Source organism: Pogona vitticeps, chromosome 4, assembly GCF_051106095.1.
Source record: "Pogona vitticeps strain Pit_001003342236 chromosome 4, PviZW2.1, whole genome shotgun sequence".
In the NCBI taxonomy this organism is placed as follows: Eukaryota; Metazoa; Chordata; class Lepidosauria; order Squamata; family Agamidae; genus Pogona; species Pogona vitticeps.
This window is the reverse complement of record NC_135786.1, coordinates 239,689,928-239,714,840: the sequence shown is the minus strand read 5'-3', so window position 1 is coordinate 239,714,840 and position 24,913 is coordinate 239,689,928. Positions and strand designations below refer to the sequence as shown.

General features: G+C 56.9%; 1 protein-coding gene across 2 annotated transcripts; it reads left to right on the top strand.

Annotated features, from left to right (window-relative positions):
* The first annotated feature begins 1,742 nt into the window (after positions 1-1,742).
* LOC110084827 (casein kinase II subunit alpha) lies at positions 1,743-24,335 on the top strand. 2 transcript variants are annotated; one of them, XM_072999651.2, is made up of 14 exons: positions 1,743-1,923; positions 5,422-5,669; positions 13,932-14,067; positions 15,548-15,659; positions 16,597-16,698; positions 17,819-17,869; positions 19,375-19,434; positions 20,376-20,459; positions 20,956-21,066; positions 21,611-21,712; positions 22,061-22,161; positions 22,469-22,617; positions 23,458-23,547; positions 23,805-24,335. In XM_072999651.2, the coding sequence occupies exons 3-14, from the start codon at positions 13,967-13,969 to the stop codon at positions 23,918-23,920; spliced, it is 1,179 nt and encodes a 392-aa protein (XP_072855752.1). In that variant the 5' UTR covers positions 1,743-1,923; positions 5,422-5,669; positions 13,932-13,966; the 3' UTR covers positions 23,921-24,335. The 2 variants fall into 2 exon arrangements, with proteins under 2 accessions (XP_072855752.1, XP_072855753.1); XM_072999652.2 differs by lacking the exon at positions 5,422-5,669.
* Positions 24,336-24,913: the final 578 nt, after the last annotated feature.

The following is a 24,913-nucleotide window of genomic DNA, read 5'->3' as shown; positions in this document are numbered from 1 at the left end:
TATGCTGCAAACCACCCAGAATGCACTAACGGGGCAGTATGTGAATTAATGAAAGAAATAGAAGATAATAAATTTGCTCAGCTGCTAGGGTCTCTCTCTCTCTCTCTCTCTCTCAAGAGAGAGAAAGAGAGAGAGAGCATTCAAATAGCTGCTCCTGTTCTCCGGGACCAGATCCTATACTTGCTGCCACAAAGGTGTTGGTGTTGGTGGGGAGGCAGTTCCTTGCTCCCCCCGGCCCGAAACACAGACTGAAAGGAGGCACAAAGCTAGCCTTTCGAGCACAGTCGGGGACCCGTGCTTTGGGAGCAGGGCTGCTCGGACTGCAACCCCCCTCCTAGGACTGCTTCCCCCCCCCCCCAGAAAATGAGGTGGCTGAAAGGGGCAGTTGGCAAGGGGCTACCTTGCGGGGGTGGGGTGGGTGTTTCTTCAAAAGCTAAGCAGAGTTGTTTGCATGCCAGGTCTCTGCTCTGGAGCCAGGTCTCGACCCTTGGGCATGGGTGGGAACTGCGTGCCAGGTCCTGCTGCTGCTTTTCTGGACGTGGCCTGTGTGGCTCAGCGATGGTCCTAGCTGGGGGGTCTCTAGCGGAAAGACGTGCCACTTGCGCCCTCCTCGTGCTTTTGGCCAGAAATTCGGGCACAATTCGAACTGCAGGGCTCTGAACTATAAAGCTCTAAACAGCTCGGGTCCAAGGAAGGCTACATCTCTTGAGATCATCAGCGGAGGCCCTTCTCTCACGTCCATCAACTTCACCGGCATGCTTGGTGGGGCACACGGCAGAGGGCCTTCTCTGTGGCCGCTCCCAGAGACTCTGGAACTCCCTCCCACTAGAGGCCAGCCTGGCCCGTCTTGGCTGTCCTTCCGCAAGCAGGCAATGACCTTTCTCTGCTGGCAACCCTTCCCTTAATTTGGAGTGATTTGTGCCTTGCTACCTTGAATGTGTTTTCTGGTGCTGCTACAGTTTTTCAGGGTGGGGCATTTGTTTGGTCCTTTTTAGTTGTTGGGATGCTCCCTGTTTTTAGCTTTAAAGATGGTTTTTGTAGATGGTTCTGCCTCCTGGGGCCAGGAAAGGGAAGGCAAAAGCTGCCCAGGGCTCCTCAGGCTGTGCATCCAACAGGTCCGGTGCTGGACAATTCTCTCTCTCTCACTCTCACTCTCACACAGACACAGACACACACAGACACACACACACACACAAAGAGGACGGGGGGGGGGAGGGCGCAGGTCTCAAAGCGCACATAAATGCAGTCCCGCCGCCACGGGACTTCCGGGGGCGCTGGACTACCACCCCCATCGTCCCCGGCCAGCAGGACCCCACGATGGGAAGTGTAGTCCCCCCCACTTTCCAGGTGTGTGTGTGGGGGGGGAGGCTAGGTCCGAGGCTGCCAGTTCCGCGCCCCTCCCGCCTCGCCGAAGGTGAAACAGCAACAGCCGCCTCCCCCCCCCCGTTGAACTCCCGCCTGTTTCTTCTCCCTCCCTCGAGAAGGGAATCCATTTCTTCCTTCGCGCCTCCTTTCCCCCCCCGTCCCCGTGGGACTACAGCTCCCACCCTGCCCGGCCGTTGCCCCTGCGCGCCGGGGCCGACGGGAGTTGGAGTCCGGGAGGGGCGGCGGCCGCCTCCGCCCCTTCCCTCTCTATGGTCCGGAGCCGGAAGCGGGGCGTTGTCGGCCGAGCGCCCCCTGTGGCGGGGAGGGGATCCGGCTCCTTCGCCGCCGCCGCTGTTCCGCCTCCCTCCCTCCCTCCCTCCCTCCTTCGCTCGCCTGTCCTGCCGCGGCCGCCGCCATATTGTCACCCCCCCCAGCGGACCGGGGAGAGGCCAGCCCCCTCCCTCCCGTCCTCCCCCCTCCCTTCCAGGAGCAGCGGACCCGGGAGAGACCTGCGCCTCCCCGCCGCCGCCGCCGCCGCCGCCTGAGCGGCCCGGCGAGGTAAAGCCCCGAGAGAGGGGGGGCAGTGGGGGAGGGGAGGGGGAGGCAGGGCCCGTGCCCCCCCTTTTTATGCCCGGGCGCCCCCCCCTCACCTCCTCTGTGGGGCTGGGGAGGAGCAGAGTCCTCTAACAATGGCTGTGTGCGTGTGTGGGGGGGGGAAGGGGCCCCCTGGGGGGTTCTTCTGAATTGGGTGGGGGGCGGTGGTGGGGCTGGGAGGGGGGATCGGGGGGGCCTTTGCTCTGAGGGGGGCCGTTGGGGAAGGGGGAGGGGTTGGATGTGGGGCTGGGGGGTGGAGGGACGGGTTGGGGCCTCGAGCGACCTGTTTGGGCATGTGGGGAATGGGGGGGGAGGAGGGGGAGGGGGAGGGTCGAGTTAGGGGGTGGGGGGTCTTGGGCGCCTGAAGCCCTGCCCGGCCTTTCCTCCCCCCACCCCCAGGTAAGAAGCCCTTCCTCTTCTTCCCCCCCCCCGCAAGGGGAAGCGCATTGCTGCCCCCCATCCTTGGTGTGCCAACCCCCACTGGGGGGTCGGTTTGGGCATCTTGGCAGCCGGGGGGGGGGGTTGCAGACCCTTGTCTTCTGGCCTGGCATCTTTGGGGCGCTCCCCTGCCTTGCTGCTTCCCCGCCTGCCACCGCTCCCCAAATGATGGCTGGTGGGGTCCAAAATGACCCAAATCCTGCCCCCCCACCCCCTCAGGGGGGCTTGACCCACGTTTGTCTTCCATTAAAGCCGCGGACAGATTCGGAGACCCACCAGCCCACGTTTTCTGCAGCTCGAGTCAATGGCGCACCTGAGGCCACCGCCTGCGCCCCAGTGTTTGCACCCCTTCCACAGTGAGGGGCCACTCCCCCCTGTATCGTCTCCCTTTAGGGACGTCTAAGAAATGGCCTGACTCCCAGGTTTTGTGTCGGGGTGCCCGCAGAAGTGCTCAAGGGCCTGTGGAGAGTCGGGCTCCCCGACGTGTGCCCCGTCCGACCCTCCCCAGGCCGATCTGCCTGGTTCTGCTGCCCGAGGAGGGACTGTCGGGCAAACTCCTTCGGAAGCCACCCCAAGTTAGATGGGCCTGCTTTTCGCCAGCCGGCCGTGTGTGTTTGCAAAATCTTTTGCTATTCGTTTGTCTGGCTTTCTTTTTGCATGCAATTGGAATGCTTATTAAGTAAAGAAGGGAGTCACCCGTTTCAACCAGGATTACTTTGCGACTTTTCTCTCCCACCACATTTTCAAGCTCTGCAGCGCTTCGACTGAGAAAGCATCCGGAGGACTCGAACCCTCCACCTTCCCTCTGATGGCAGATTTCTTCTGTTCCGACACTAAAAGCAAAATCTGTTTAGGGGAGAAGAAAGCAGGCTAAATTTTTGTCAAAGGTGGTTGGTACCCACCAGCATTCCCTCCGGGCACGGTTTCTGTGGGGTGTCTTGTCACGCAGGACGGTTGCGTGTGACGGAGGGGCGCGCGTGCTCCATCTCACCCAGTGGCAGCCGAGCCCTTGAAGTTTTATGGGGTGCTGCCCTTCCACCACAGTTCTTCTGCATGGAGATGTTGCCCCCAAGGCTGCGGCCACAGCCCCTCTTTGGGAGCCTAGACAGCCATCCTTGGCCTTGTTGATGTTGTGCGTCCACAACAGCTCCCTGGGAGAGGAGGTCCGTGCCAGTCCGGGACAGGATCCGCAGGGAGCGACAGGAGAGGACAGCAGTGCCTGTAGCACTGGGGGCTTTCAAGAGGCCAGGTTACTCTCTTCCAGGGCCGCTGTTGACCCACCAAGCGTATCATGGCGTGGGAGAAGGATAGACGGGTGGGCCGGTAGCTCAGCGGCCGACCTTTTCTCTTGCTTCCAAAATAAAATCTGCCCGGCCAGCTGATGGCCTTTTAAGTTTACAAAGTTTGCTCAAGATGTCTGAACAATGAACGGCAAGGCTAGTCTGGGGGAAGTGCTGCTCCATACGCATCTTGCTTAATAATATAAAAAAAATAGAGGACTGGATCAGACAGAAGCCCATCATCCTTGGTAAAACTCAGTTCTAGCAATGAGTCAGGGATTAGTGTGCACCCACACCCATGATGGGTTTCTCCGGGTAGAGTTGCACAATAGAAGGTGCCGTTTTCCTAGTAGATCTTGATGCCTCGTCTTTAAAACTGGTCGATGGGTTTACAGTATATTTGTTCCACTCTGCGTTGCTGAAGTGGGGAATTTGCTCCCACAATGTGTGGCTTTCAGGGGAGGTTAGCCAGATTCATAGGATAAGACAGTCAGCAACCCATAGCGTTCGAAAGGGCCGTGGGCCCCTTCTAGGCCTAGTTGTGGGGGGTTCCTGCCTGTGGCTGCTGCTCATGGCCATCTGGTTGGCTTCCATGGCAAACAGGATGTGGGGCTAGAAGGATGTTTGGTGCGCTTTCCTTGATGTTATAATTAGAGACTTATATAAGCATTTAGGATTTTTTTTTACAGAATTGATTTTTAGCATCCAACTTGAGCATACATAATCCTTTCCACTCTGTCTGAAACCCATGCACACCCGCGCCTCTGCTAATTTCATATAGATGCAGGGTTCTCATGCCTCGCTCTCTATGGGGAATGTTTTTTTCTCTGAATTTATTTCTGAAAAGTTTTTGTACTTCTAGATTTGCTGATAACATTTTGTTTACACTATTTGATACTATTGCTTTTTGGCCATGCTTCATGTGAGCTGGCACCACTGTTCAGTGGGTTGGAGCACTGGGCTGCAGAAGCAGGGACTGGAAGTTCAAATCCCCCGGTGCCCCTCCCCCACAGGAGTTGTTGTAGTTTAGCCATTTAGTCGTGTCCGACTCTTCGTGACCCCACGGACCAGAGCACGCCAGGCCCTCCTGTCTTCCACTGCCTCCCAGAGTTGGGTCAAATTCATGTTGGTCGCTTCGGTGACCCTGTCCAGCCATCTCATCCTCTGTCATTCCCTTCTCCTCTTGCCTTCACACTTTCCCAACATCAGGGTCTTTTCCAGGGAAGAGGGGATGGCTAAGTTCTCTTGGGCAGTGAGTAGCTGAAGAGGTCACCTGTCCTGCCATCTGTGTCGCCTCCGGCAGAGGACACAATCCAGGAGCACCACCAGGTGGCAGGACGAGCAAACCACTTCTGAGTACTTTATACCTAGAAACTTTGGGAGAGTTGCCTTAAGTCAGGATCAGCTTTGTGACCAACGTCCTCTCTAAGCTGAGGCGGTGCACGGCCGCATGGCGCTGCATCAGCGCTGTGCACCTGCAGCCAGTGTTGCTGCCCATTTGGTTCCAGTTGCGGGGACCCTGCGTGCGGACAGGGCAGGCCCTCCACCCAGCAGTGGCAGAAAATTAGAGGGAACATTGTTTGTGACCCATAACTCTATTGCTACTGTTGTGAACGGTGCATTGAATCTCCTGTTTGTGTTCTTGCTGCATGTGCGGGTGAGCTGCTGCGAGCGACCTGTGCTCACTTTATGCAGAAGAGAGGCATGAGAATAAAAGCTAGCAGGATGTTTCCTGTTCTTTCAGGGAGAGAGCGATGCTGTGAACACACAGCGGGATCTTGGGAAGTTTCGAGTTTTCTCGTGTTGGATGAAAACCCCTTGACCGCGTGGGAGCACCTGGTGGCACCCCCTCCTGAGCCTCCTCCGGCCAGTGTCATCCTGCCCCCGCCGCCCCGCCACACCTCTCTGCCTGGAATGCTGTACGTGCCTCGCTCTGCCTTTGGGGGGACAGCTCCCAGTTGCTTTGGGACTGCGCGTTAACCAAGGCTCAAGGTAGGAAATGCATGAGGCCAAATTACCCAAAATGTCCTGTTACTGACTTTCGTCTATGATTTATTGATCCATTGTGAGCATCCCGTAGGCATGCCCTTGTGAAATTTCCTGTGGTACAGGGGTAGCCACAGGCAAAGATGGAACATGCAAGATGGGACACAAACTCATAAGAATGTGGCTCCTGCACTTTTAGAAGATGCTTTGTGCATTCCTGACATTAAATGCACATGGAGGTAGACGGGCAGGCTGGTGGCACATGCAGTGAGATGCAGTGGTTGTCCAGCCACATGAAATCCACTGGTGTGTTTTAAACTTGTATGAATGCACATAACTCCAATAAGGGCAGGAGTTCAAGCATTTAGAAATAAGTAACATACAACGTGTTGCCATAAATCTGGAGTAGACTGGTTCAAGCCTTGCCCTGTCAGCCCTCTTTTGTGTTTTCGGACACATAAAATTCCGTCTACTCGGGTTTCAGATTACGTGTCAGAAATCACTCCAGGTTAGACGCGCACAGGAGTGCGTCACCTGTGTGCACAAATGCACATGTTCTACATCTTAGGTAAATCTGAGCGATATATTTGCAGGACTTCTCCTGATTGCATTCTGGCTGAACGGAGACTTGGCTCCTTCTGGCCAGGCATTATTGCTGTTAATGAGGAAGAGGGTGAGGGGTGGGGTGGAATGTGCTAATTGGTGCTTCTGGTCCAGCCGGAACCGGAAGGAGCTTCAGTTTGTGGAGTCTGGACGAATATGGAGAGCCACTGGTGCCTTGGCAGGTTGAGTGGATGCATGACAGACATGGATGCAACATGATCCAGAAAAGGAAATATACTGATGCCCTTGACTGGCTGTCAAGCAGCCCCTGAGTCCAGCTGGGTGGGATCCCTTTTGAAAGGCTTGCAGTCCGGATGACCGCAGTCCCTTCCTCCTGCAGCGGAGAACCTACCAAGACCTGTTTATACTCTATGTTGAAACTGGCAGGGAGGAGTGGAAGACAGCAGCCTCTCTCCTCACTCCAGGGAGGGAAACTCTTGCATGCTGCATGGGACAGACTGCTCCTCTGACCAGTCCAGCAGATTGTCACTTTGATAAGCTAAACTGCTCTTGGAGCAGTGGGTTTCTCCACACAGTGATCTGTGTGCAGTTTCTTCCCAGGTTCCTATTAAGCCAGTCATGTGACATCCCTGGCATGGTGTGTAAACATGTTTTGCAAATTCTCCATCCAGTAGAAGAGAAAAGTGAGGAGAATTGGAACGTCCCGGATGGCATTGTCTCCGTGGTCCCTCGAAGCTTTGCTCTTGCTTGCGTTTTGTTCAGACACTCAGATAGGCTGCTTGAATTGGGTGTGTGTGTGTGTGTTTGTGTGCACTTTCTCTCCCAACAATGAGGCCTGGAAACGTGCTTTTTAAACAGCACGTGGGCGAGCCCTATTCTGCAGTGACAGGTAATCAGTGACACCGATCTGTTAAATGCTTTACTGGACCTTGATCGTTCGTAATATACTTGGGCATTTTGCCTTGGAAGAATTCCCCGAGAAGTGTCTGCAGCTGGCTGGAAGACGTTCAGTGGGAAACATCTGAACAGATCCAGACAGGATCTAGACAGATGGTAGAATGGATCCCTTTCTTAGCCTGCTTCAGAACTCTTGCCAGTCCAGTGCCTCTTCCAAAGGCAGAGCAAAAGGCGCTTGCAGACCATGCTTCTAGCTTCCAAACACTCGCGGTCATGCCCGCATCCCACAGTTGGCGACGGGCGCAGGTGTGGTTCCCCTCCGCACCTTCAGTAAGGATGTGAAAGAGTTCCTGTGCGCAGCCCCTGGGTGTGTACAGTGTGATTCTCTCACTGGAATTTAGAAGCAAAAAAATAAGTCCCTCGATGGGAATAGGAATGCGGGTTGCTTCATCCTTGACAGAAATGCTTTAGAACCGAGGTATTAAAGCTGCAGGAATTTCTGAAGACATGAAACCTGATTTCCCCCCCCCCCGCTTCTCTCCATCTTTAAAAAGGGGTTCTTGGGAGGACGATTGCTTAATGTAGTATTTACTTTACATTTCCAGATCTCAAGTCATTTCTTACTCTGGAGACATTCAAGGTATACCTGTCTCATAAATGCATAATACGTTAGCATTTTTTTAAAGAAGCACTAGTTTGTTAGGATAGCAGATGACCAGTATCCTGTTGCAGGTCTCCATCTGCACAGTTGTTGTGACATCACCCGACTGGCCCTGGGTGAAGAGTTCTCTCTTTTTTTTCTTTTCAGTCCTGGGTTGTACACCTCTTTGCGCACAGGTCATGTGCACCCCAAAATTAGAAAAGGAGCTCCTTAATGAGTGAGTGTCAGTTGGCTGCCGCTAGTGACGCCGCTCCTGTTGTGCGCAGCCGTGGGCTGGCTGTTTGTAAATTTGCTGAATGAATTTACTGTTCAGTGTTTTAAAGGTTTTGTTTAAAACTGATTATCAAGGTACTGTACGCTAAAGGTCTATGAAGTTTTTGCCCTCTATTAATTTTTGCTAGCTTAGGAGAAGTAGTCGGAAAATTAAATTCCTAAATAGAAGGAACCATCAGCATTCCACTGCCTCCCGGAGTTGGGTCACATTTTTTTTCTTTGCAGCATCCGACTTTCCTTTCACTTCCAGGCACATCTGCAGCTGAGCGTCCTTTCGGCTTTGGCCCAACCACTTCATTAGCTTTGCAGCTACTTGTACTTGTCCTCCGCTCTTCCTCAGTAGCATGTTGGATGCCTTCCGACCTGAGGGGCTCATCTTTCAGCATCATATCTTTTAGCCTTTTTTTTCTGTTCATGGAGCTTTCTTGGCAAAGATACTGGAGTGGCTTGCCAATTCTTGCTCCAGGTGGATCGCGTTTAGTCAGAACTCTCCATTATGACCTGTCTGTCTTGGGTGTCCCTGCACGGCATAGCCCATCGCTTCTCTGAGTTACTCAAGCCCCTTCGCCACGACAAGGCAGCATTGAAGGAGGGGAGTTCCTTGGTCATTCTAAAACTCAGGGAGCCTAGCGTTGAAATGCCTACAACAGAAGATTTGTGTCTGCCTTGTTTCTAGCCTGTTTTCAAGCTCAGGCTCCTTTTGATTTGCATTCAGCTCCACGCCGGGCTGTCTTTATCCATTTGGCCATGGAGGTTTAACACATGGTGTGGGGAGATGGCCCGATTTTCAGTGGGGTGAGAAGGCCAAGCTGCTTTATATTCCTGGGGACTCCCTTCTGAAGGGGCCCTTCTGAAGGGGGTGGGATGGGGTCCCCTTGCTTGGCGTGTTACCCGGGGCAGCCCCTGCAGCCACCGCTTCTGAAGTGAAAGGAAGCCTCAGGACTAGCACTCTCGGCTAGATCCGTGTCGTGCTCATATGCCGGTCCACCCAGGGCCGTCAGAGAGAGGAGCAGCCGACCTCAGTTTTTCTGGTGGGATGGGAGCTAGAGCGACACTTGTCCATTGTGTGCCAATGCTCGTCAGGTCCTTAGGAGTGTGGTTCTGCAGCTGCGGGGATCTCTCCCATCTGCAGGGTGTGCGTGTGGGGGGGGGAGGTTGTCCTCCCCCTTTGGGGAAGCGCCATGAGTTTTAGGATGTGATTCTGAACTGGTGGAGGATGCTGAGGAATTTTAAAAAGGAGAGATTTGGCCCTGTGGTGGCTGCTGAGACCTCTGGAGGACCAGGCCTGCAGCTGCTGCGTTGTCTTCCCACTGGGTCCTTCCGGGGAGCCCTGCCGCAGCGCCTGGTGGCAAATCTGTGAAGCATTATGGGATGGTAGCCCTGGAAAGAGACCACAGACGGGACGTAGCAACAGGGCTTGGGGGTGTTTTCAAAAGAATCTCTGGGCACAACCTGTTTTAACAAATCCTGAAACAGGTTGATGAACCCCTGGCCTGCTGTAACATTCAGATGAGATCGGAGATCCACTCCCAGCAAATGGTTGTTTGATTTGTACGCTGCCTTTCTTCCCTGGGGGGACCCAAAGTGGATCACAACAATCTAAACAATTTGATAATTACAGTGTTTCCCCGAAAATAAGACAGGGTCTAATTTTTGCTCCAAAAAAACGCATTAAGGCTTATTTTCAGGGGATGTTTAATTTTTTTTTTTATGTACAGCAATCTACATTTATTCTGTTATAGTCCTGTCCTCTTCTTCTGGTTGCTGCACAAGAGTGGAGGGTTAGGGTTTCACTTCACTGGGACTTACTTTTTGGGGGTAGAGCTTGTTGGGGAAAAATAATGAGGCTGCGAGACACTGAGATAAATGGTTCAAATATATTTTATCTAAATCTCTTAGGGAAGGGTAAACGGGAGTCCCTAAGAAATAAACATAACACTAAAAGTATATTACATACCAAAGTAACTGAACAGAGTAAGCAACGGCAGTTTAGGCAATGCCAACAGGCAAACACAAAAGCTTCTGCCTCGCTCCATAGCTTCACACCATCAAGATAGAGGGTGTGAAAGAGGGTAAAACAGACTAGATTTTATACGCCTAATTAGTCGCAGGAAACACATGAGGTTCTTTCAGTGTTAACCCTTAAAGAGAAAGACATGTTACAGATTGATATTACAACAGAGCTTATATGACGAGCATCTGAAAAATCATGCTAGGGCTTATTTTCAGGTTAGGTCTTATTTCCGGGGAAACGGTACAAGTTTAAAATACTGTACAAACCTATAGTAAAAAAGAGCACCCAATTAAACCTAAATCACATTTAAAAACAAATTTAAAATCATTTTTTAAAAATGCTTTAAAATATCCAAATTCCATGAGTTAAGATCCTTCCCTAGGGATCCTTCCCACTTATTGCTTATAATAAGCCTGCCTGAGAAGGAAGGTCTTTGATTGATGACAGAAGGGCAAGAGGGAGGGAGGGGGGTCGACCTGCCTTGTTGGGGCAGCTCATCCCGAAGGCTGGGAGCCGCCACCGAGAAGGCCCTCTCTCACGTCCTGGCCGAATGAGCTCGGGAAGGTGGTGGAATCGAGGGAAAGGCCTCCCCAGACGCTCTTGAAAGCCGTGGAGGCTTCTGCAATGGGTTCTGTCACAGCAGCCTTGTGTGTTCCCTGAGGAACGCTTCTAGCTTGAAATGCATCCCGTAGTTTTGCATCTTCAGCGGCTGGCTGAATGTTTTCCAGACACGTTGGTTTGTAGATTTTCAACTGTGGTATGTCCAGCATATTTATTTTGGGCTGTGCTCCGATTCAGAGCCCTTGGTGGTTTCGGCCTCTTCCGTGTCTTGCAAATGTGGCTCCCTGGGCTTGGTCTGGAGGGCTCCGTCTTGGCTGACCTGCAGAGTTGTGCAGTGAGTTCTTTGGGCTGGGCAGACCCCCAAGATCAGTTTTATTTATTTATTTATTTATTTATTTATTCAATCTTTACCCCGCCCCTCTACACAACATCTACTCGGGGCGGCAGTTGTGTGTGTGCCCAGACGGGGAAGCCTTCCGCTCTTGCTCGGAGGGGGCCCAGCTTGGCGTCTTGTCCCTCTGGGGCTTTGCCTCGGGCTGGTCACCACCCTGAAGGCGAGCAGAGCTTTGCCCGGCTCCTCTGGATGGAAACAACTCCGTGGGCAGTTGCCGCTGCTGTTGAGGAGAGGCTTTGCAGCCTTCCTCGTGAGAGAGTCCTCTGGCAGACGGAACTTCAGAGCTGGTGGCCAGATCCCTACCCTAGCCCGTTGGTCTGGGGATCCCTGTAACTGCCGGCGGCATCTCCCTCAACTTTTCCTGGTCCTCACATTAAGACAGAGCCGTTTGTTTTTATGGTGCCACAATGCCTTTGTCGTCTTTTAAAAAAAATTCTCTTTGGGTTTTTGCCCAATATTCCTGGTCCCCGTGTGTCCACGTCCGCATCACTTGACGGGTTCCCTCCGCTCGGATGCTCTTTCTCCTAAGCGCCTTTGGACAAGGATGTGCCACCGGGGTGTGTGTGTGTGTGTTGGCTGCCTCCTGGAGCTTGTAGGCCACGCCTCGTCTTGCCCGGCTCTTCTGCAGGCCGCTCCCTTTCAGCGGAACCTCCTGCCGTGGAGGCATCGATCCGCTCGGTTTCTTCCTGGCTGCGCAAACCTGTTGGCTGGCGGCCTTTTCAGGCGCCTTGGAGACAGACAACATGAGCCTCAAGTCACAGGAGGGCTGGCCAGGTGCCTGAAATGTCATCCTGCGCCGGGCGCGGAGTCGTATCCGGGCGGATGCTGCTGCGCCTTTGCTCTGCCAGTCCCGTTAGCCGTTCGCTCTCAGGCTGACTTGGGCGATCGGGAGCTTCCTTTGGCCACGGTGGTAACCGCTCGGACCACCTTGGCTGGCATAGGCTCCTCTGACCGGCCATGGCTGCCCGAGGATTTTGGGCAGGAGCTTTTCCAAACGGCAGGGGCTAAGCTTTGAGACCCCTCCCATGTCTCCAGCTAACCGGTGTGGTGGCTCTCAGGCACCAGTTTCTCCATATCGGATTATTGGCGCTCTCAAAGGATCCCGGGGTCCGGGACGTTGAGTCCCAGGAAGAGCATCCGCCTTCTGGGCTGGCCTCTGCCAGGCAGGAGGAGCTGGCAAACGGGTCCCCTCTCCCCCTTCCCTCCTCCTCCCTTTCTCTCCTTGGTGGGTCCCTAGAACAACCGCGCGCCTGGTGTGGTGTGACAGTCTCAGCATTGGCCCTGCTGAGTCTGGAGACCCACCGCCTGCCCGGCGTTGCATGGGAGGGCCATCATGTCTCCAGCAGGGAGGGGGCAGCTCAGAAGTCGGCCTCGGGCATCTGGGTGAAAAGCAGGATTGGACCCTGTTCTGCTGGCGGGGCCTGAGCAGCAAAGAGGAGGCCCCACGGGCCCCCCCTTATCCTCAGCTGTCTTCTCTTCCCGTCTTCCTTGGGAGCTCAGAGGACGTTGCTGGACTGCAGATACTCTCCCCTCCTCTCCTGGCTGGGAGCAGGTGCTGGAGGGCCGGATGTTCTTCCCTGAAATCCCCGTGCTGACCCCACCTCTACGAGGAGGAGGAGGAGGCCAGCCTGATGCTGTCCCCATCTCTGCAGGCACTGGGCTCAGGCCGCGCCGACTCCAGGAAGGCCTCCCCTCCAGGGAGCTTTTTTATTTTCCTTGCCAGGGAGCCTTGGAAACCAGAGCGCCCGTTTCTGTTGTTGGTTGAATGAGCCTCCGGGGCAGATAGGATGCGGATTTCCCTGCGAGGAGGAGGAGGAGGAGTTGCAGGGAGCGTTTGTGTTGCTAGGAACAGGAAGGGCTCCTGGATCCGTGAGCAAGCCCAAGAGAACTGCTGACTGGCCCAAACAGGATGTGTGTGTGCACGCGTGCATGCCTGCGTGTGTGTGTTTTGAGCAGTGCTTTCCATGAGAAGCTATAGGGCCAGAGCCAGCCTAGACATCCCAGTGGTGATGGCTTAGAAGAGAGAGAGAGAGGGAGTCAGACTTTGCTCCAACGTCTCCTCCTCCCTACATTTTCGGGCTGAACCTGGCTGGGCCTGGCGCACCTTGTCTCAGGTGAGGCCTTCTGCCCTACCTGCAGAACGAAAAGAGGCCCCCGGCTCAGAGGGAGAGCCCTTCTCCATGACATGCAGGAACTCCCACCTCTGGTTCCCCGGCTGGCCGCCTCTCTCTCTGGGCGGAATCAGAAAGACGGCCACAACTGCTGTGAGGTTGGCAACCCCAGCTTCTTAGGCACAGACGCCGTGCGCCCCCCCCCCCCCCAGTTGTTCTCCAAAGCAGGCCCAGGAATTGGGTTGTTCCTCTCCTCCCGTAACTCCAGCATATCCCCACATTCCATCCAAAACCAGATCTGGGGGCAGGCCAGCCTCACTGGGCACCTCTGTTGCTGCTGGGCTCCACACGCGTGTCTGTTCCCAGCCCGTGCCAGGTTTGGGTGGGGAAGCACTCGCTCGCGGTACCAAAAGCCAAGCGGGTAGAAAGAGACGAGGAGGGTCCCCTGCCCAGGCACCTTTCACGGCCCCGCTTTTCCCCAGTCATCAGTCCCCTGGGGCTCACGGCAGCCACCAGTCGAATTTTCACCAGAGAACGGATATGTAAAACACTGCCTGGCTTCTTACAAAGTGTAAAAAATGAAAAAAAAAATACTGCAAGCATATGTTTCATGCTTTCTCTCCATTATTGCTGCCCCCCCCGCCAAGCCAAAGGTTTTGGGGGGTCTTTCCTGTTTTGGTCCATTGCGGGTGGTGGGATCTCCTGCTTCCCTGCCCCTTGGCGGGTGGGCTGAATACCTGTGGTTCCCTTCTGGGTCGGGAATGGGCTTGGGGTGACGTGTGTTTTGTTTCAGAGTGGTCGAGGTGCTGACCACCACACTGGGGCAGCATGTCGGGCCCAGTGCCAAGCCGAGCAAGAGTCTACGCAGATGTGAACACCCAGAGGCCTCGCGAGTATTGGGACTACGAGTCGCACGTTGTGGAATGGGGGTAAGAGGGGCTGGGTTTGAAAAGGGCCAGAGTCACAGTTTGAGCGCCGGGTTCCTTCGCCACCCACACCCTGGGGTTCTTCAAGCCTTCTTTGGGAGGGAGGGAGGGAAAGAAGGGCGAAAGGGCCGGCGCCCAGAGCTTGAAACGGCAGCGGCCGTACTGTAATTTTGCTCCTTTATAACCACAGGCCGTTGTGTGGACCACCCAATGAGGTCTTGTGGGATGTGCTAGCACCTTGCAGGTTTCAGGGGTCTCCCACACCCCAAATGCCCTTTCCTGCAGCAAAAGGGCAGGGCGCTTGCAATACAGGCCCAGGGTTCCCCCCCCCCCCCGAGCCTCAGGAGAAGGGTAGACTCGAAGGCCCCGTCCATGGACCGGGAGAGAGCTGGCCTGAGACCGAGGTTGGGTGAGGAGCTCCAGTCAGGGACAGAGGGTGGACCGAACGGGCTGATTGGAAAGCTGAAGAGCCCACACGATGGGCCGGCTGTGCCCGGGAGCTCCTGCTGGGGCAGAAGACCCTCAGCCTCTTGCCAGCCCTTGCCCGTCCTGGGTGAGTGAAGAGGGAGCCCACCGGCCGCCTTTTGGAAAGACGCGCAGATCTCTGTCCGTGGTCCTGGCCCTTCTCTCACGTCTGGTGGGTGCCGTCCCCTCTCAGCACCACTGAACACCCAGCTTCCGATTCCCATTCAGCCAGAAGGGTTTGGGGATAATCACTCACGGGCTTGCCAATTAACCCAAGATGGATTTTGAGTTATTTTTATGTATGTATGTATGTATGTATGTATGTATGTATGTATGTATGTATGTATGTATGTATGTATGTATGTATGTATTTATTTATTTATTTATTTATTTATTTATTTATTTATTTATTTATTTATTTATTTATTTATTTATTTATTTATTTATTTATTTATTGTATTTATTGTATTTATTGTATTTATTGTATTTATACCCCACCTATCTAGTCATTTCGACCACTCTAGGCAGCTTACAACATAAGGATAAGAAGTTCTTTAAAAAATTATAACAATTAATTAATTAAATGATTCTATAAGATGGGGAAAATAAAAATAAATCAAAGAGGAAAAAAAAGGAAAGAGGACAGGAATTAACTGGAAGGGAAGGCGTGCCTCTACATCCATGTTTTTAGTTGGTTCTTAATGCTCCCAAACGTCTTTTGAGATGTAAACCTATAATTAGGTTGTGGGGGCAGATTTCGAGTGGATGGATGGTGGGGGTTGCAGAACACATTGCCTTTTTTTGTGAGGAATTGGAAGAATAGTTGGGGAGGGGGGGATCTGGGGTCTTGCCGCCATCCAAGGGCTGCCGGTCTGGCCCTGAGGGCAGACAGGACGGGGCGCCTTGCAGACCTCCCTCCTCCCTGGAGATGGGGATGCAGGAGGCCAGCGCTCGGAGCAGAGGCGGCCAGCCCACTGACTTGGCTCTCCTCTCCTCCCTCGTGCATCATCCTCCGCAGCAACCAAGATGACTACCAGCTGGTGCGGAAGCTCGGCCGAGGCAAATACAGCGAGGTCTTTGAAGCCATCAACATCACCAACAATGAGAAAGTGGTGGTGAAAATTCTCAAGGTGCGTGTGGAAGTGGAACGCCGGCCCTTCCCTCCGAGGAGATGCTTCTTCAGCTGTTCGGAGCCTGCCTGAGCCAGGGAAGGGCCAAGGGGCTCCCTAATAGGAGGGGTGGTGGCACCCGTCCACCTGACATGGGTGGGCCGTCAGTGCTGGAGAGGCTGCTGGAAGCCTTGAAAGGGTGCCGTTCCAGGAGTGACGATGGACGGTGGTTGGCAAGGGCCACCGGGGGGGGGGGGCGCAATCTTGGGGCTGCCATGCGGGGCGCCTTTATCAGAGCAGAGCGTCAGCCCTGGCTCCGGTGGATCTTGGCTCTCGTGAAATCGACTCCTTGGGCTAGGAGAAGCCGCCCTTCAAAGCCTGCCTGACTGGGGCTGCTCCAGGCAGAGGCTGCTTTCCGTGAGGAGGGGGGGCACAGCAGGGCACGCCAGGGCTTCCCTCTTGGAGGGGGTGGGCCGCGTGTGGCCGTGTTGGTGGTGCCAGCAAGGCCCGGCAGGTTGCAGCTCTTCCTTTTCTCGGACGGGGTGGCAGACCTGAGTGAGATCCTGGACTTCCGTGGGTTGGGGGAAATGCCTGTGCCCTTTCACAGCAGGAGACCTTCCCCACGGGGGTGGGGGCAGGGGGGCTTGGGGCTGCAGGACCCACATCACCAGGTCTGCCTGAAACCCCTTGCTGGGGCCCCTTCAGGTGGGTGGTAAAGGCATGATGGATTCTTACCTGAGCAGACTTTTAGATGTTCCCGGGAGGATTTTACACAGACAGACACACCCCAGATTCGTTAGGTCTCCCTAACGGGCGGTGGCCTTGAGTCAAGGCGACTGGAGGCCTCTCAGCAAGACGCCTCCTGCCAGCCTGGGGTGGGTGGGTGGGTGGGTGGCACTGCTTCCAAGAAAAGAGGGCTGGAAGGCCAGCTGTGACGGCCATTCTCTCTCTTCCTCAGCCGGTGAAAAAGAAGAAAATTAAGCGCGAGATTAAGATCCTGGAGAATCTCCGAGGGGGTCCAAACATCATCAGCCTTCTAGACATTGTCAAGGACCCCGTGGTGAGGAAGGGTGGGGGACGGACAAGGCTGGCACGGACCCCCCCCCAAGGGGCTGCCAGCGTGATAGCGCCAGGGCTTGGCAGTGGGGCTCGTTCTGGGTTCTCTAGGGGTGGGGTGGGGGGGAATGACGTGCTATGGGGCCCCTGGGTGAAGGACGCCTCCGGAATACAGGGAATTGCCGCCTTGTTGCCAAGGAGGGAGCGCTCCTGGGCCCCGTGCTCCCTATGGGTCTCTCTGCTGTGCTTGCACCGTCTGAGGTCCCGATCCTTCCCCCCCCGCTCCCTTGCGCTGTCTCCCTCCCCTTTGCTCTGTGCGGTGCCCTGCAGCTCACACGGTGTGAGATTAGGGCATGGCACGCAGGGAGCGCTGAAGGATCCCTGAGCGAGGCCCGGAGGGTGCCCCTCGGCAGCCCTTGGAATCCCTGTCCACCTCAACTGCACGGGGCATTTCCTTTTAGCTGCAGCTGAGCCTCGGTGGGAAGAAGCAAGGGGCCAAGGCTCTTTTGCACTTAAGCCCACCTGGCTACTCGGGAGTAAATCTGTGGCCGCTTTTCTTTGTCTCCCAGGGTTACCGATGCCAGTGCTGTAGCAGGGGATCCTGGCTGTTTTAAAAAAACCCAACTTGTATCCATGTCCACACACACCCCACCACACACACACACACACGTGTGTGTGTGTGGGCTAGATTTGCTAAGCAAGAACGCAATTCGGGATCCCCCGGCCCAGCTGAATGGAGCCTCTTGGGTGTCCCTGAATCTGCATTTTTTTTTCTCAGAGCCAGAGGTTGGCCGTTCTGGATGGGAGACGGGTCCACCCAGGCTGTTGCACGGGTGCAGACTCCTCCCGGCAGCTGGCAGGCCGTAGACATGGCGGACCCGTAGGGATCACGGGGTGGCCTCTCTTACGTAAGGCCTCTTCCCGCCGTCCGCCCGCCTTGGCTCCTGTGACCCACCGATGAAATGCAGCTGAGAAGGGTTTGGCCCCGGGCGGGGGGGCTGGGGCTTGTCTTCGTGTCCTGCTGGAGGGAGGTGGTTGCGCCCGCATGAGACTAAGCCTTTTCTCTTCTCTCTCTCTCCTGCCCTGGCACGCCTGTTGCTGCCACCACCGACGCCACCCTGCAGTCTCGGACACCCGCCCTAGTCTTTGAGCATGTGAACAACACAGACTTCAAGGTGAGTGCCCCCCCCGGGCTGTCCTTCCTCTGCTGTGCCCCAGAACGATGAGGCGACGACGGGCTGGCTGTCCGGTTCAACCAGAGTGTGGGGTGGGGGTGGGGGGGAATGGGGAACGCTTGGGGCCGACTCACCGGCCCCTCAACCCCCTCTCTCTTCCTCCCAAAGACAAAACTGGGAAAGCACTTGGTGGGAACTGATGGGAAGTCCCCTCCCTCTCCTGCAAAAGGTTTTTGGAGAATTAAAATAAAGGGGAGGTTGTTGTGTGTTGTGCACAAGGTGGCTCCCCTGAGCTGAAACTCTTCCCCTCCCTCGTTGTTTTGGCTGAAATTTTCTCGGCCGGGGGGGGCGCACATGCGAGGAAAGGGCTGGAGAAACCGCCTTGGCTACCCTGGGAGCTTCCTGGGCAGAAGAGGGACCCTGTATCTGTGCTGGGTGCTTTCCTTCCTCAGCCGCCTTCTGTCTTGCTTCTAGCAGTGATCCGTGACAGAGACAATCCCAGTAATCCCAGTAAGGCAGATGCCAGCCTCCCTGGGTCACTGGCTTTCCTTCCTTCATTTCCTTTTGTTAATTTAATTTCCCCATTAAAGCTCGGAGCCTGCACTGTACGTCTGTCCTTGCTTGAGCTTCAGGGTGATGTTTTTTTCTCTTAGAATCTCGGAATCATGGAGTCGGAAGGGCCCCCCCCAAGACCGTCGAATCCAAACCCCCCCATTCAGGACAGGAACCTAAATCCAAGCAAATTGGACAGAGGGTGGTCCCAGTTTTCCCTTTAGGGCCTCCAATGTTGAGAGGGCTGCTCGCCACCCGCCCTGGAGGTCACTGGGTTCCATGGCCATATGGCTCCGGCCATTCAGGCAGGTTTCCCCCCCCCCCGCCCGCCCTCTGAGCAAGCACAGGCAGATCTTTTGCCTGGATTCTGCCCTCGTCTACCCTCCCTCCCTCCCTCCCTTCCCGGTGCGACCAGATGACAGCCCAGTGGCAACGGAGCTTGCTCTCTCTTCCTTTTTTCGGGGTGGTTACAGATCAGGTCCACTCCCAAGTTGTGGAGTTCGGGGAGCCTGGTTGGGGGGGTCCTGAGGCTAGGGGGCCAGAGAAGGTGTGCCATGGGGGTGAGGCAGCCTGGCACCAAAGCCTGGGCACATCTTCTGGATTCCAGGGCGTGGGTCGTGCCCGAGGTCACGGGAGCAGACTTGGAAAAGTTTCTGCCGCACTTTGGAAAGATCCCTTGAGAGGGTTCAGAGCGGGACGGGTCCTTGTTCCAGAGCCTGTAGAACCTCCAAGCCCCTCCCGATCCTGAAGATGCACTTGGCAGCAGGCACTCTGCACGTGCACAGAGGTGTTCTGCTCACAGATGGCTTACATGTATCGCAGATGGGGTTGGCTTTGCCTGCTTGACGCCACAGCCTGGCTGAGTGTCGCCCTGGCAACTCGCCTTTGCCAACTTCTTCCTGCCCTCCTTCCTTATTTCTCTCCCTCCTCCGTTCTTTTCTTCCTTCCTCCAGCAACTGTATCAGACACTCTCAGACTTCGACATCCGATTCTATATGTATGAAATCCTGAAGGTAAGGAATTGAGCATCCAGGGAGGGGGTGGGAAGGAAGGACATCGCTTCACAGGGAGGCTGTGGTCCACCAGAGAGCCACCCCTTACCCCTGAGCTGTCCCGTCTTCTCCGCCTCAAGAGGGACAGGACTGGCTTCGGGAGCAGTCTGGAGGGGTGGTGCATCTCCCTCTCTTGCTGTTTATGGCACCTGGCCAGCAGACAGAGAGGAGCCACTCGCTCCGTGGAAGAGGGTGACATTTGCACGCCGATGGGTGGCCTCTGATTGGGTCCCCGCTAGCCCCTAAGCTAAAAAGAGTGGCACTGGAGGCAGCTCTGTGGGAAGGCCGGCGCACTGTAGAATTGGGGGGGGGGAACCTCTTGGGACCTTCTGCAGAGAACCGGAGGGTGCTGTGATGCCAGGCCTGGAAGCCCTTTAAGACTTCCAAACATGCCATTTCATCGGCTCTTCCCACCGGCTTTTCCTTCACGGCCCTCCGTCTTCCCTACGCCAGTCTCCCCCGTGCAGCCGGATCCTGCCCGCTGCCCTCTAGATGAGGGCAGGTGCCTGGCAGGAGCCACCCGGGAAGCTTGGTGGCTGAGCTGGGTCGTGGGCCACGCATTCCGTGGTTCAAGTCCCGCAGCTCTCTAGCCGAGGCAAAAGGTGTCGGGCAGGTGGCTGCTGGCCTTGCGTCTCTCCAGCAGAAGGCAGAGGCAAGGCCGTCAGAACCCCGTCCCTGGGCTGATGAACTAACGGGAGGGGAAGCCCCAGCCTGACCCCCAGCCAGGGGGCCGTTTGCCCTGAAGGCGCCACCGTTCTGCTGCCCGCACGGCAACGTGTTGCCCTGCCTCCGTTGGCAGCGGTTTCCCTTGGGGTAGGGCAGGCGGCCGCCCTTCCACCCTGCCTGCGTGTCTGCACCGCTCCCCACTCTCTCTCTCTCTCTCTCCCCGGCTTCCTCCACAGGCACTGGATTACTGCCACAGCATGGGGGTCATGCATCGGGACGTCAAGCCACACAACGTGATGATTGACCACGAGCATCGGAAGGTCAGGCCACCTTCGAGCCACAGCCGTCTCCCCCCCCCCATTGTCATTCGTCCCAGGGAGCCCCTTCCATTCCCACTGCCCTGCTGGCGGCATCAGCCGCTCAAGGACTCCCTCTGGGCAGACCTCGAACGCAGGGAGAGGAGGGGGTTTCCAGTCAAGGTGTATCGGCCACAGCCAGGAGAGGTTTTGCACCTCGTGAGTCAGGAAATGAGTGTTCTGGCCGATGCTGTTCTCTTTCTGGCCAAGAGGATCTGGATCCGGACCCTTGGCGGCCCCTTTTCTCTTCACCATGCTGGCAAAGTGGGGCGCCTCGAGTCATAGAAGGACAGAGTGGGAAAGGGGCCTTGAGGGCCATCGAGCCCAATCCCCCCTGCCCAGGGCAGGCACCCACGTCCAAAGAGATCTGACCGGTGAGTGGCTGGGCAGTGTTGACCTCTCTGGTCCTAATTCGGCTTCTGCTCTTTGTTTTCCTTCCCTCCCTTTCCCTCTTCTGCAGCTGCGCCTGATCGACTGGGGCCTGGCGGAGTTCTACCATCCGGGACAAGAGTACAACGTGCGGGTGGCCTCCCGGTACTTCAAGGGGCCGGAGCTCTTGGTGGACTACCAGGTGGGTTGGCCGCCGGCTCCTGTGCCACTCAGAGCGACGCCTGGAGGGGGCTCGGCAGGCTCAGCGCCAGCAAGGGCAGGCGGTAGCCAGGCCGCATGGCTCGTCTGCTCCGCCTAGAGGCGTCTGTGAGCGGCACCCCCAGGGTCTCTAGCCCCACTGATCCTTTGTCTCCGGAGAGATCCAGGATCAGGTGTGGGACCCGCTGCCCGCCTCACATGGCACGTCTCCCCCTGGAACTGGAGAGAGATGGTTGTGGGCGAGAGAGGCGGTGGGGGAGGAAGGGATGCAGGGGGCGGGTGGGGGGCATATCTGGGAGAGAGGGAGGACCCTCGGCCTGCTCCTCATTCGGCTGGAAGTGCCCGAGTCCAGCCGGGGCTGTGGGGGGGGGGCTGAGGCTGGCCTGGTAGAGAGGCTTTGAGGAGACGTGGCCGACAGGAGGTGGGGGTGGGCTCGGTTCTCTTGCCTGGGGGATGAGAACATTTCTGCACCACCACCCCGTGCGCCATCTCGGCCGCCTCATGGCTCTCCACCCCCCTCCTTGCAGATGTACGACTACAGCCTGGATATGTGGAGCCTGGGGTGCATGCTGGCCAGCATGATCTTCCGGAAGGAGCCCTTCTTCCACGGGCACGACAACTACGACCAGGTGAGGCCGGCCGGGTGCCCGCTGGGCCTCTTTGGGGCCCCCCTTCCACTCCCCCTCTTGACCTTTCGGTGTCCACTCTTGTGTTTAAATCTTGTGTGCGGGGGGGGGGCAGGGGCGGGGGAGGAGAGAGAGGGTGTTGCAGGTGAGGAGGTTGACATGGCCCCGATTCCTCTGCGCCCCACCCCCTTTTCTGCTTCCAGCCCTGGCCACCTTCCCCCTGCCTCCAAAGCTTGCCCTCCCTCTGCCTCCCTTCCGCCCCCTCCACCCCGGTTGGGGAGCAGGATCGCGTCCCCTTCCCCACCCAGAAATCCCTGACCTTTTGCTTCCACCGCCTCCCCGGCTCCCCAGCTGGTGCGGATCGCCAAAGTGCTGGGCACAGAAGACCTCTACGATTACATCGACAAGTACAACATTGAACTGGACCCTCGCTTCAACGACATCCTGGGCAGGTGAGTCCCCACCCACCCGCCCAGGGACGCCCCCCAAGCCCCTGGTGGGTGGCGGTGGGGCCAGGGCGGTCATGGCGGTGGCAGCAGCAGCTGCAGTGGGGATTCCTTCTGTCCCTCCCTCCAGACAGAGACCGGCTGGCTGGCGGGCTGAGTTCCCTGAGCTCCTTTGGTTGGCGGGGTGGGGCGGGGCGGGGTGGCGGCTTCTGGGCTCAGCCGCCTGGCAGCCAGGCCTTCCAGGGTCTCCAGAGAGGAAGGAACCGCCCGGCGAGCCCCCCTCACCCTTCCCTTCTCCTTCCTCCCCCCACAGACATTCTCGCAAGCGGTGGGAGCGTTTTGTGCACAGTGAGAACCAGCACCTGGTCAGCACGGAGGCCCTGGACTTCCTGGACAAGCTGCTGCGCTACGACCACCAGACCCGGCTGACGGCCCGCGAGGCCATGGAGCACCCTTACTTCTGTAGGTGGTCTGGCCGGCGCTGGCCCTCCCCCTCGCCGGTCTCTGGGTTGGGCCGTCAGAGCAGGGCCTTGGCTCCCCCTCCCCCCCACTCTGGGCACTTCCCCTCCAAGCTATCTGTGGGGCACCGCATAAGCATGGCTCCTTTTTTGATCCCTGCGGAGGAGCGGCTGGGGGTGGGGGTGACGGCCTGGTCATGACCGGCCAGCGCCGGGAGGAGGTCCTCCTTTGTGACCACCAGAGCTTTCTCGGACCGCCCTCCCTTTCAGGCCATCAGGCCGTCCTCCCTTTCTGTCCAGCCCTTCCCTGGCCCTTGGAAGGAGTCCTCCTTCTTAGCCCTCTTAAGGGACCTGCTCTGCCCCACAGAGGGGGACCATACGTGCTTGTGTGCGCTTGTCTCCACCATCGCTCTACTGCCTCGGACCCCCTTCCAGGACCGGTCCCAGCAGAGAAGAACGCTTGAGTGTTTGTCTTAAAGGAGAATCGTTTGACTCTCCTGAAAAGCAAAGGGCTACCCCCAGTGCGACCTTGGGGGGGTGTGTGAGAAGGGAAAGCCCTCCAGTCCCTTTCAGTTTGGGCCAAAAGGGCTGCTTGGATCCATGGGGGTCCCGGGGATCGAATAAGAAACAGCCCGGGGGTTCTCTGCAGTTTTCCAGGCCTGCACTGGCCTTGGGGTGTGTGTATGTGCTTGTGTGTGTGTCCCCCTTTGCCCTGGACTCCCTTCACTCCGCCGCGGGCACAGCTCCCAGGGCAGGGGTGGTTCACTGCGCCACCCTTCCCGTTCCTGAGACGGGTCCTTTGCTGTCCTTACGGGGGCCCTGGCCCTTCTTTTCTCTCGGACAGATCCCATAGTGAAGGACCCGGCCAGGATGAGCACCTCAACGGTGCTGTCGTCCGCGAACACGCCGGTCAGCTCCTCCAGCCTGTTGGCAGGTCAGTTCCCCGGCCCTGGAAGAGGTGAGGTGGGGGGGGTGCAGCCAGAGGGGCCCCCGAGCTTGGGCTCTCGAGGGCAACTGGCGGGGGAGGGGGGAAAGGTCTGGTGCGCCCAAGCCTTCCCTCTGTGGCCTCTATACTGCCGCCCCTCCTGGCTGCTCTGGGGTGGGCGGAAGCATGGCAGGGACACCTCCTCAGCCCCGGTTGAGTTGACTCTCTCCCTCTCCCTCTGCTCGCCTCTCTCTCTCAATGCGCAGGAATCGCCTCCATGCCCGCCTCTCAGCCCATCGGCAACCTGGCCGCCTCGCCCGTCATCTCCTCTCCCAACGCCCTGGGCTCCCCGGTCCCGGCCGCCGCTGGAGCACAGCCTTGACCTCAGCACCAATGCCTCTGGGTTGGAGCCCCGGCCAGGGCCGGCCACCACAACCTTGACCCTTCCTGCCTGCCTCTGCAAGGCTTGGCTGCAGCCCACAGCAGGCAGGAGAGGGAGTGGGTGTTGGGGGGGGGTTGTCTATCCCTGGAATCTGTTTTTTTTCCCCTGTTTTCATTTTCTGTTAAATATATCAAAGAGCCAAGCCTAGGTTGCTGCTGCTGCTGCTGCCCTCCCTCCCTCCTCCTCCTCCTTCCGTGGCAACCAGCGAGCGTGGACTCTGGCTCCAGGCAGAGGCTTCTCTGTGGTCTGTGTCGAGCAACATGAGCTGCATTCTTCCCATGAGGGTCGTGGTTAGTGATGCAACTACTGTGTAGGCACCTAAACGGAGAATAAAGTTTATTTTCTATGTCCCTAAGAGCTCCGTGGACGGCCACTCATTCCTCTTTGTCGGGACATTGTGCCAGAGGTGGTATAAAAACAGGTTGGGGGTGGGGTGGGGTGGGGTGAGAGTGGAAGACCCAGGGAGGGGAAGGAATAATACAGACTCGGGAAGCTGCCCAGCACGTGGGTGGCACGCTCTCCTCTCGACCACCGGCCTGGGTGTTGGCAGGGGGTCTTCCTCAGCCCCATGCCGTGGGGCGTCGTTCTTTTGGACATTTCTGGGGTGGAGCGGTGGTGGCCCTTCTGTGGGCCCGCGCTCTCGCTCTCTCCTCCTTCCTGGGACCTGCAGCCTCTTCCCCTCGCTGGCAGCGCTGGAACTGACGGTCTGTGGGGCTGGGAGGGCCCTCCAGGCCTCTCCTTAGGGCGCAGTGGGAGGTTTTGGGGAGCCAGCTTCCAGAGGCAGGCTTTCAGGCGATGGCGGGGAGGCGAGTCCTGTTTCATTTGCGGAGGGAGAACTCTGATCAACTCAGGTCAGTCGGTACAAGCGCAGCTCTCCCAGGAGGGTCTCCTGAGAAGGAAGGCAGCATCTCTTTCGGGGGGGACTGAAACAGA